This window comes from Lolium perenne, chromosome 2, assembly GCF_019359855.2.
Source record: "Lolium perenne isolate Kyuss_39 chromosome 2, Kyuss_2.0, whole genome shotgun sequence".
NCBI classification, from domain to species: Eukaryota; Viridiplantae; Streptophyta; class Magnoliopsida; order Poales; family Poaceae; genus Lolium; species Lolium perenne.
In genome coordinates, this window is record NC_067245.2 from 35,375,929 (window position 1) to 35,387,565 (window position 11,637).

The following is an 11,637-nucleotide window of genomic DNA, read 5'->3' on the forward strand; positions in this document are numbered from 1 at the left end:
CTGCTGAATCATCCGCTGCAGCACGTCCCCCATGAGGAGATATAAGTATGGAGACAAGGGGTCGCCTTGCCGCAAACCCCTCCTGCAGGTGATCCATTTGCCCGGAATACCATTAAGGAGCACCGCAGACATAGATGTAGAGAAAATGCTGTCCATCCAATCACACCAGGACACCGGTAAGTGTTGACCCATGAATGCACATGTAGAGGCGGTCGCACGGCATAAGTAGCAGAGGCTAGGGAGGCCTCTTCCCATGGTTGAAAATTCCAGGAACGGCTCGCCGACGGTCAACCGTCCATGTGCGCCCTCGCCTGCGGGCGGATCTTGGCGGCTTGGCTCGGGGCAAGTATGGATCGTGGCAGTACCGCCGTACCGGCGGCACCGGGGGAGGGGATAACTCAGGGTGTCAGGAACCGGACAAGCGGGTCTCTTGGTGGCGGGCTGAGTGCACACGCAGACTCCTGGAAGGGTACGACTGAACCCAGCTATTTTTTTTTATCTTTCTCGCAGGACGACGTGCAGGGATCAAGCGTGGAGGAAAACCGAGTTCTGATCCAACTGAGTGAAACCAGGTAATGTTTTTCAGAGGAGAGACACGACGTACCATCACCAACCATCGCGTCCTATTTCAATTTAATAGTAAAGATAAATACTAACATTACAGGTTCTTTGTAGCGCTCATATGATGGCTCCGCGCAGCCTGGTACACAGAATTGCTAAAGTTGCCGGCAACATCAAAGAAGCGGCGGGGGCGGTTTGCAAGAACAATGACGAGTGCCTTGAGATTGGCCAGCTTGTGAACAAAGTAAGCATCCTCCTGTCGCGGCTCGAGGGTAAAAAGATGGCGCACGAGCCGGCGATGAGAGGCGCCCTGGAGAAGCTCCTCGCTACCTTCCGCCGCGCCCACACGCTTGTCATTGCCTGCCAAAGAAAGGGACTCGGCATCGTGTGGCTCTCCATCATACCTAGTCGACTGTCCACACAGCTACACGAGGTGCTGGATCAGATTGCGTCTAACATAGTTGACATGACGGCCATCGTCCTCGCCTAAGGTATTTACTACGTATCATTTTGCTTACCTTATCATCAACCAGTGTGTTGGCATGCTCCGGCCGCTGACAGCATCGATAATAAGTACACATATCTGAAAACTATTTTTTTTTTCATGTGTGAAGACTAAAATCGATGCCATGAGCTTTGTAACAAGTACATGTGACTGTAACTTCGAATCTGTCAAATACATAGATAGAGTAAATATTTTGTCAAGTACTTATGTTAGCAAATGAAAATACAGCTTACATTTCTTTACGGAAGGAGTATAGTAAAGATCACTAACCCTTCCATGGCGTCTGCTAGTTTTCAGGTGACAACCAATTGAGGGTGGTGGCAACGCATTTTTTGTCGTGTGCCTGGACCTTAGAGGAATGTGACGATGGCAATTGCTTTCTATATTGTTTGGCATCTAAGGAAGCAGCGTAGAAGAAATTTTTTATAGAGCAAGGCGATTGCTAGTGTTTGTTTGCCTTTGGCATCCGAGTATGGCGCTTGTGTGCTCAAGCCGACGAGGTGACATTTTCAAACAGATGAAAAAACGTTATCCATACAGCATTACAGCGGAACCCAACACTTACTGCAGTTGCAGGGCTCAAGAACCTTAAATTTTACTGTTGGGGGAACTTTCCCCTCGATGTATGTCCTGATAGCCACAACAGCCTTTCGGGCTTCGTTAACTGTATCCTTATCCAAAGGAAAACACTTGGCAAACTTCCTCCTATGATACCCATTGGTGGTGTCCAGAATAAGGTGCTTTAGTGAAGTCGCATAACCAAGAATACATCTAGTAAGTTCAATCATGGTCTTCCAGGGGCGAAAGCCATTGATAATCACACTTTTGAGCTTGCGATGGCGGTGTTTCCGAATGCAACCTGCCAATGAGAAGTCTTCGCCAATTTTGACTCCAGGTATAAAACCAGATTCTATGGTAGGCGCCTCTATCTGCATGGATGTACTTCCCGATATCAGTTTCTTAAGCAAAACTTTGTCACATAATATTGTTAGTCCATTTTTAAGTGCATCATAGTAAATCAATTGACCGTAAGAGTTGGGATGAAGGGCATCCATACAGAAAAGTAACACCAAGAACAGTTGATTCTTAGCAAGATTGAGTTTACTAAGGTAATGCATAAGGTATCACCGATTCACAGTTAATGTAGTAATTCATTGTATCTACTGCATAAAACTGATGTGACAAAAATAGTTTGTAAGAAAAAAGTACATGATAGTTCACCAAATAAAAATGAAGAAGGGCCGAGCTAATCTGTATAATCAAGACAAGGTATAATCTACTAATAATTATTTCGCATAAAAAAAAGTATTGAGAAATGGAGAATGACTTACACGCAAAACAAACATCTTCAAGTTGGGAGAAGCATCAAGAAAAGAAACCAAAGAGCAGAAGTCGTAATCTGGAGAACGAGTTGGTATGAAAAGCTTTATCTCCAAATACTTGAGGTGCAGGAATTTACCCAAAACCATTGGTGTATTGACTTTCTGAAAAAAAATGCCCAAAGATTAGAACTTATTTATAGCTTAGGTCAACAAATTACTGAACTGGTACATGAAAGATAACACTAACCTCATAAAGTGAGTACAGAAAAAGAGTTTCGACATTTGGCGCAATGGATAAAAGCTTGGTACTAGCATAATGGAGCAGGTTGGGCACATCGGTACTTGTCATCTGCATTTTCTTCACTTGCAATGAACCACCGAGAGAGATAGGTATTGTGGGGCCATCATAATTGAGGATGGAGACTTTTGGAGCACTGCATTCTATCATCTGCAACAATTTGCAACTGTACACGTCCAGTCTATTAAGCTTCGACAAAAGATGTGATAGCTTTAAGCAACGTATATCATAGCAGTACTCGAGGTCCAGATGCTCTAATGCGAAGGAATTGGACAGAAGAAGACACAACTCCTCCTCAGTAATACCAACATCATGCAGACGAACAGTCCTCAAACTACTCAAGCAACCAACTTTTCCTACAGAATGAAACAAGCAGCTACTGAGGTGAAAATACTGAATTGAGTGTGCCCGCTCGCGAGATAAAAGTGAACCAGGAAAGTTGTACTTCATTTCGTTTTCTATGGGGAGCCCTAGCACAAATTCTTTGATCCCAGGCGTAAGTGCAACTTCTAGCCAGCGATCAAGATAACTTGGATGCACACTGAAATCATTGCGAGTTTGCAATTTAAATATCTCCACCCCAACGCCAGAGTGATTTTGCATGATGTGGTCAACTCTGTTGATAAAATCTTTTGTTTGTTTGCGAAGTGCTCTCATATCAAATATGAGCTTGGGATAGCATCTCCAAGAGTGAAGAAAACTATGAGACAAGCAGGCAGCACGAGCAGCATCTTGCATTGGCATAAGTGCATGTATCTTCCAAAGGATATCCTGCAGAAACATGCTACAAGAATTAAGTGTTGAAGAGTGTTGGCCATGATGACTTGTTGCTCTACATTACTCATTGAGATCAATTGTACGCCCCGTGGAGCGCGTACCAATGGATTGTACATTTTACTAGTTCAGAGCTGGCATGCCCTACAAATGGACTTTATGTTTCATGTTGAATAAAATTTGAATAGGGGTGTTTCGCCCTCGGGCTCTACGACAAATTACTGAATGATTTACTCCCTCCATCCCATATTACTTGTCGCCTAAACGAGTGAACACACGAAAATGTGTCTAGATACATGCAAATCAGCGACAAGTAATATGGATCAAAGGGAGTAATTCAGTTACTGTTATCAAGCAAACATGATTTAAACATTGAATTACTTTATGCCAAAAATTAGAAAATATAAGAGAATGCATTACTGCCTATGTTTGTAAATACACATTTTTTTGGTCTTGGGAACAGCCTCCAACGTGCAGCTTTGACTGACTTTTCACATAAGTATGTTATAGTAAGCATATATTATGTCACCATTACAATGTTTGTCATGACGAATATAATGATTCTATTTCACATGAAAAACTATAAGTTTTACATAAAATAGTTGACTTTTCGCTTTCTAGGACATCTCATCTATTTCCGAAAAAAGGAAAGTAGTACTCCCTCCGGCCCTAATTAATTGACACAGCTCAGGAGTACACTTGTAGTGGAGATAGTATATGGCCGCGCGCATTAACTTGGTCCAGGGGGGATATTTTAGTTGCAGTTACATCATACCTCTGGAAGGGTAACCTCTGGCTCCAATACATCAGCACTCGGAGAACCATCAGCCTGTTGGCAAGGTGAAACCTTGCTTTCAGCATGAGAGACAGTTAATCCAACATCTGTAGCCCACCCAATAAGGTCACAATATAGCACAAGAGAATGAGCAAGGATCAATGCAATTACAACACATTTACAGACTCTACACAATTATAAGCTGCTTGAGGCCTTACCAGTTATAAACTTCAGAGGATGATGAGATGCAGGACTGCAGGACGATGGGAGGTCAGCAACAGGCTCAAGTGGACGTGGGGATGAGGAAGAAGCCATCGATGAGTTGGAGAAGGCAACTGTAGCAAACTCTAGGAGATGATAAGATTGACAGCAGGTCTTAGCGTTGTCTGATGTTGTTCACTTTATTACCAAAGGGACCACTGTCATAGCGCAAGAACAAAGAGCATTCAAATGTAGTTTGTTTAATTGCAGAAGAAGAAATAGCACACTGTAACGCAACATACTATATACAGGTCCATCTCAGTATGCAGCAGCACAAAAAATTATTTACTAGAACGAATCCAGATCTAGAGCCCCATCGTGTCAAGAGATGACACCCACTACTGAACTGGATGGAACAATGAACAATACATAAATCGATGAGTTGGCACAAAAGAGCAAGCTTATTTATTGATTTGGATAAGAAATTAGACGTGCGGCTTGAAAATGAAGCCTAGGCAGTATTGTTTTAAGACCTTACGTGAGACGCGCTTGAACCAAGGAGGCCGATCTCCAGGGAGATCTGGCCAGAAGATAGTAGGACATAGGGCAGGAGAAGAGATCTGCCACCAGTGCTGGCTATAGATAGCGCCACGTCTAAGTTGATGAACGAAAAAAAAAAAACACTTCACGTGACAACTTTCAACTCAGTGAAGAACAGATCAACACCAAACACATTCAATTAGTTGAATTCAAAGCTTTGCACTGACGGAACATAGACTTAGCCAAATCTAGTGTTAGAATTGGTTTCCCCCCTCGTTCCCCCCTCGTCGCTCCCGTGGGCGACGGGAGGGAACCCTAGCCGCCACCGGCCCAGGCCCCTCCCCCTGCTCCTCCCTCCCCTCGCCGCCGCCGGAGGGCGTCGCTGGGCAAAGCCCGGGCGCTGGCGGCGGCGGGGATTCCTTTCCCCCTCGCGCGGAAGCCTTGGCGCGGGCCGACGCGGCCGGTGAGGGCGGCGCGCTCGACGAGGGGCGCGGCGGCCCGGCTGCCTCAGCAGCGGCGTGGACGCTTCGTGGCGTGGCGGCGACCCCGTGCCGGAGGCGGCGGCTGCCCTCGGGCGGCCACCAAGTCCGGCGGCGGGCGGCGCCGTAGGGGTGGCCAGCGACGGCGACAGCGCTGGGGATGGCAGCGACGGCGCTGGGGAAACGGCGACGGCGCTGGCGGCAGGTTGTGCTGGGCGGCCGGAGTTGGCATCATGGCGGCGCGGGCTTGCTGGCTCGGATCTGGGCCCTTTGGGCCCGATCTGGGTTTGGCGGGCCCCGGCCGTCCTGCCCTCCGGCGCACGGGTGCGGCCGAGCACCTCCTCCTTGTCCGTCCGTCTCGGCTCCGAGCGCAGGTGCTGCTGGTCTGGCCGGGTTGGGTGGAACCGTAGGCCTTGGTGGCGGGGCGGCTGGTGGCGTCGGCGCGGCGCTGGTGGGACTGAGGAGGATGCTGGGTGGGCGGCGATGCTCTACGAGGTGGATGTGTGCAGTCCCGCGATCCCGCGGCGACCCACCCCATGGTGGCACTGCGCCGCTTGCGGCTCGCAGTGCCCCTCTTAGGCAGCCTCTCCCTTTGTGGGCATGGCTGCCCCCGACCGGCGCGCCGGACGTGCTGCCGGTGGGTTGCGCTGCCAAAGCTAGCGCTTTGAGAGAAAAGGGTCAGCGCAGGAGGTCTTGGCGAAGGATGATAGTGCCTGCAGTGGTGAGGAACCATGCTCTGGGCGAAAGCCCTGCCTTTCGGGGCCGGTGACGGCGACGCCTGAGGGCGCCGTTTTCCTCTTGTGGCGTCACCGAGGAGTTTCGGCACCTCCCTTGCCTAGGGTCTCATGTTTCGGGTGAAAACCTCAGATTTGGCTAGCCAAATCGGGCGACGACGGCGTCTTGGACGTCGTACCCTCCTTGGAGGCGTCGTCTTGGGAACTTGAGTTCGGGCCGTACGTCTTCCTCGTGGATCTTAGCGCTGACCACATGGGAGGTGTCTTGCGATGCAGGTAGCGCGCTAGCCTCTCGTGTAGTATCGCGGTGGCTTGCGCGATGAGGATCTTCCTCGATCAGCGCGAGCATGCCTCTGGATGAGCAGTGGTGGGCTGGCCTCTGTGTTTGTTGGCGGGCTGCTGAAGACTGCACGCTTGCACGTCTGTCAAGGTTGCCGGGAGCTAGCCGCCGCGCCGACGGCGTTCCTCGGATTTGGGTCGAGGCCGGAGCAGCAATTGCTCCCAGCTGAGCCGTGGTGGGCTCGCGGGATTCAGGTGGTACGCGTCTTGGCTGCAGCTGGCAGGTTCTTGGTAATTTCGACGATGCGCGAGCACTGCGGCTTTCATCGGCAAGGGTTCTGTCTTGCGGAGGAGCTCACTCTGTAGTGTCCCGGAGGAGCACTCGACGGATTTCGGCCTTTTTGTCGTAGTCTAGTTTGAGTGTCGGGTGTGTACTGTGGGTGTTCGGCCTTTTCTTAGGCTTGTAATGTAAACTTCCTTTCTATCAATGAATCGAAACGCAAACCTTTTGCGTTTTCGCGAAAAGCTTTGCACTGACATGATTTCAGCTTTCATCTGACAGAATACAGATGTTCGGCCGTGATAAAGAAACTGAGCACTGAACTCCACGAAACGTAGGTTTCAGCTCACATGGCGCTGAACTTTTGACTAGCGATAGCGAAATCGACCCCAATTAAACTAGTAGATAACCAGTATAAGCTAGTGCAATAGCATCCATAATTAGTGTGTATCATCAAAATTTAACTCGGAAATTTGAAGTTAAAGCCCCAAAAGGGAACAGATCAGGATCACCCAGAAAATGGGGATTTTTATGCGTACCACGTGGAGGTGATGAGGAAGGGCAGCGGCGGTGGGGCGTCAAGCCGCCGGTCGCCGCTGACTAGATGGACGGTGGAGGAGCAGAGGCGCGCCGGGGTCGGCAGTCGCCGCTGACGAGACGTGGCCTGCCCGGGGATTGAGGACGTAACCTGCACCGGGTGCTCAATGGAAGCAGGGAGCGGAGACAGTAACCCGCCGTTGGACGAACCTCGCTGAAGAAGAGGGGCTACGGCGGCGGCGCCCTTGGGGTCAGTCAGGTGGTGGTGCGCCGGTGCGGGGAGAAAAGAAACGACGGGATTTGGGTCTTTTCCGTCTCGCTCCGGAAAAGGGAAGGAAGACGCAGGGAAATTATCGTATTCTATTCAAATTCAAGTTCCTCCTCTTTTTAGCAAAAATTCCGAATTCAATTAGACCCCGCATCGGAGATAATGTGGGCTTCAAAAATGAGATTCAATCCTGTGCACGGTTTTTATTTATTTTTCTTTCTTTACCCTTCTTGTTTTCTTATTTTACTTTTGCTTTTTTTTGGGGTTTCATCTTTTAAAAATTATCTTTTTTGTCCTTGTGTGTTTTCTTCTTTTAGTCTTTTTTTGCAATAATACACGCACTTACATAGGACACCACATGTACAATCTCTTATCTCACATAGTTTTGGTTTGGCTGTGGCGAAGCATGGCTAAAAGAAACCCAATTCTATTACATGCTATGGCACTCTGTAGCCTTACACGGTGCTCCCCCGTCCGCTCCGTCGGATCAGAATCGTGCGTCCCAGATTCTTCCCCGCTAACGTCCAAAACGATTGGCTTCTTTTCTTTTTTTCTTTTTCTTTTCTCGTCGAGAGAGCCGTTTCAGCTACGGTTTCCTCCACATTCTCGTCCCCGTCGCCTCTCGTCTCTTCCCCGTCTCAAATCCTTCCGCTCCCGATCTCCACCGCCGTATCTGGCTCGTCGGCGGCGAGCTCCCCGACCAAATCGTGTAGTAGCATCTGTGGTCGAGTCGTGTAGCAGCTCGGTCGGTGCGGAGAAGCAGATCGAGGCGTTTTGGTGCGGCGCGGCGCTTGGAGCTTTCGTTCGGCGGCGCTGCGGTGCGGCGCTTGGAGGTTCGTTCGGCGGCTGGGCGGCGGCGCGGCGGTGCGGGGGCCGCAAATCCGACCGGTCCGTGGAGTACATCGTCGAAGGAGAGCATCCCCGTCGGTGAGTTCTTCGTCCATGCTTTTTACTGTTGATTTTTGGGTTGGATTTCGCTCGTTATGTAGGTCGATTTCCCCTCGTTTAAGCTTCTTCTCCTCCACTTAGGAGTCAATCGGAGTTGCGTACGTGCCGTCGCCTCCAATTAGATGATTCTTCGCGTTTTGCTTACGTTCCTGAATGCGTTAGGTTTTCGATTTTCCATGATATCATCTGTTTTAGGCACAGAGGAGGTGGATGTAGTTTGTTTGCTTCATTTTTTGTTGTTTATACATCCTGGGTCTATTTAGCAGTAATGTGTGAATGCTCTGTTGGATGTATTTTTCAATACACGCCATGTGATCATCTGTTTTAGGCACAGAGGAGGTCGATTTTCCATGATATCATCTGTTTTAGGCACAGAGGAGGTGGATGTAGTTTGTTTGCTTCATTTTTTGTTGTTTATACATCCTGGGTCTATTTAGCAGTAATGCATGCGTGAATGCTCTGTTGGATGTATTTTTCAATACACGCCATGTGACTTTTAGTTGGTGACCTCATAGATGATTTTCTACAAGATGTAGTAATTATTTGCAGGATGTAGTATATTTGATGAGGTTCTTCATATTTTCTACAGGATGTAGTAATTATTTTGCAAATTATCTGAATTGCATGTAACATTTGTTCTATATGATTTATTATTTTTTCAAACCATGCAGTATGATGGCAGTCACAGGAATTTTATAATTTTTGTTGATATATACATCCTGTACAATGTTCATGTCCATGCAAATGTGTTGTATAATGTTAAAAATTGTCATATAATTGTTCACATTTAAAATTGTCATATAATTGCCATATACTTGTTGTTTTGTATGTATATGTTTTGACATATTGCTTCGCTTTTTTACTTTTAGGATGTAAAAAATAGTAACTATATACATTTGTTTTTTGTACATCTTTTCTGATGCTTATGTTGTATTTTTTTTATCCAGTGCATGCAAAATGTATATGGCACTATATAATGTATTTTTCATAATTATTTTTAATGTTTTTGCAGGTGTAATCATTTCCAATCATTTCTACCAATCATGGTATGAATGTTTGCCTATCATATCATATGTGCTTTCACTCCATGATGGTTTTTTCCTATCACAGCTTACCCAGATGACTAAACAGTTACATCTTCCTTTTTGTAGAGACCTGAACATACTCCAAAGAGTTCAAAACCTGAGAAATCAAAGTACAGCAGAATGAGGAACAAATTGCACTTAAAATCAACTGTGCAGGGTGATCTCGGTGATGAAACAGGGGTGATACCAAAGACAGATGTTGTTGGAGACGTGCCAAGTGCATCTTTGCCATTAGCCGATCTGGAAGATATAGCTGTTGATGTTGCTGTCGATGATAAACATGTTGATGAGGATAATGATCAAGAGGGGATGGTTGTTACTAAGAAGAAAAACCAGGTACTTATCCATCCATAATCCTTTGATTCTCTATGATTATGTTGGAGTGAAAATTTGTTAATTAGTCATAGGTCTGACAGGGTTCACTCCTTTTCTTTTGCTGTTTTTGTCAGAGTTCTCTGTTCAATCGTTCATCTCCTATGAAAATTGTTCGTGTCTGGAAGGGCATGACACCAAAACAGATGGAATTGATTTCTACATCAGTTTTTGCTGACATTGCTCAGATGAAGTGTTCCAAGCTTGTACCGGAGCTCTGCCGCTTCCTAATGTCTTGTTTTGATCCTGTAAGATGCTGTCTGGATTTTGGAGGAAGAGGAATAATCCCAGTCAATGCTGAGTTGGTTGTCAGAGTTTTAGGTGTCCCTGTTGGCAGCGCTGATGTTCCTTATCACCCAAACGTTGACGCCACTTGTTTGGTTTTGAAGATGTTTGGTATTCACAATGGAGTACACCCAAATGTTTCAACTGTCGAGAAGGAGTTTGGTCCAGAATATCCTGCAGATGATTCATACATGAGGAAATTTGTAATATTCCTTATTAGCTCAGTCTTTGCTCCTACTAGTGGGATAAAAGTTAGTCCTAAATGTTATCCGTCAGTTGTGAATATAGAAGCCATAGGTACTTTGAAATGGGCTCAGTTTATTGTTGACATCATATGCCAGACTGCAAGTGCAAAGGATAAGAAGAATTGGTTCAAGGCTTGTATGCCTTATCTCATGGTCAGTATTGTCTTTCGTATCTTAACCTCTATCTTAATCATGTTGAGGACAACACTTAGACGATTTTTCTTTTTTGAATGTGCTTTGCAGGTCCTATATGTTGATTCATTGGAAACAGACGCTTTAGATGTTCCACAGGATGGAACTCGTTGTTCAGTTTGGACAAACAAGATGATGACCACTGTATGTGATTTGGACACACGTAGTGATGGTTCATTTGGTGCCTTACCGGTACGTTTTCGTCATTCTAATTTTACATTTCGTGTATTGTTTTTTCATCTCTCAGCTAAATGTCCCTTAAATTAATTTTTGTACTGATATTCTTCCTTTTGCAGTTGAAAACATGCTTCAGGGTTAATTTATCATTGTTCATTTCTGAACCTTCGCAAGTTGACATGTTTATAAAACGCCATCTGACGGGCAATCACACAGAAGAGGTGAGCAAATGTACCTCTAGTTGCACTGCAACATTTTTTTGTACCCTACTGTTCTCGGCATATGTTCTTAAATATCTTCTTAAACATGTCTATCATTTTTGTGTCAGCATTTGTTCCTTTTTCGCTAATACTGACAAGAACTTATGTTTTTCCAGTTGGTAGGATGTATATTTCTTTTGATGTGACAGAAAACTTATGTTCTCCAATTTATTTATTTTCTACACATGTTTCCAGGATATTGTGAATTGCAGAAAGGCTGTTGTAAGCATGTACGTTACTTTCGAAGATGGGTTGGTCACATTCATTCGCTCTCTGGGATGTAACGAAGGCACGACATCAAAACACAATCAAGAAGAAGTGCCATGCAGTAAGAAACAGAAAAGGCGAAGAGTTACTCGTGCTCCAACCAAGGAGGTGCTGGGAGGCCCCAAGGAAAACCAAATTCAGTCCCATGCAGAAATGATGGATGTTGACAACGTTGTACCACAAAATGCAGCTGAAGTGGCCGGTGATGTGGTAGACCATAATGCTCAGGAAGATAATTTGAACAAGAGCATTC

At 46.2% G+C, this 11,637-nt stretch overlaps 2 protein-coding genes across 6 annotated transcripts in view; one reads left to right on the top strand and one right to left on the bottom strand.

Moving 5' to 3' along the window:
- LOC127331787 (uncharacterized) overlaps positions 1-1,635 on the top strand; it is a 43,397-nt gene extending 41,762 nt beyond the window's left edge. For 3 of the 4 annotated variants that reach the window (XM_051357987.2, XM_051357988.2, XM_071825967.1), the window contains 3 exons: positions 511-572; positions 676-1,052; positions 1,357-1,635. In XM_051357987.2, the coding sequence (XP_051213947.1) occupies positions 511-572; positions 676-1,051 (438 nt within the window). In that variant the 3' untranslated portion in view covers position 1,052; positions 1,357-1,635. The remainder of the gene's footprint in view (positions 1-510; positions 573-675; positions 1,053-1,356) is intronic. The other variant, XM_071825968.1, reaches the window with a different exon arrangement.
- Positions 1,609-7,597, bottom strand: LOC127331786 (F-box/FBD/LRR-repeat protein At3g26920). Of its 2 annotated transcripts, none has more exons than XM_071825966.1 (6): positions 7,288-7,597; positions 4,454-4,654; positions 4,236-4,342; positions 2,636-3,457; positions 2,398-2,550; positions 1,609-1,995 (listed from the first exon to the last, which is right to left on the bottom strand). In XM_071825966.1, exons 2-6 carry the CDS (start codon positions 4,548-4,550, stop codon positions 1,609-1,611), a joined length of 1,566 nt encoding a protein of 521 aa, XP_071682067.1. In that variant the 5' UTR covers positions 4,551-4,654; positions 7,288-7,597. The 2 variants fall into 2 exon arrangements, with proteins under 2 accessions (XP_071682067.1, XP_051213940.1); XM_051357980.1 differs by having other exon boundaries at positions 1,609-1,991; positions 2,394-2,550.
- Between the last annotated feature and the right edge of the window lie 4,040 nt (positions 7,598-11,637).

What these genes read in the sequence shown, in the direction of transcription:
- LOC127331786 (XM_071825966.1), bottom strand. Translation starts at nt 4,550, where the DNA reads ATGGCTTCTTCCTCATCCCCACGTCCACTTGAGCCTGTTGCTGACCTC. An exon ending in CAGAGGTTACCCTTCCAGAG is followed by an intron (nt 3,458 to 4,235) that starts GTATGATGTAAC and finishes ATGTTTCTGCAG; the next exon opens with GATATCCTTTGGAAGATACA. An exon ending in TGAAGATGTTTGTTTTGCGT is followed by an intron (nt 1,996 to 2,397) that starts GTAAGTCATTCT and finishes ACATCCATGCAG; the next exon opens with ATAGAGGCGCCTACCATAGA.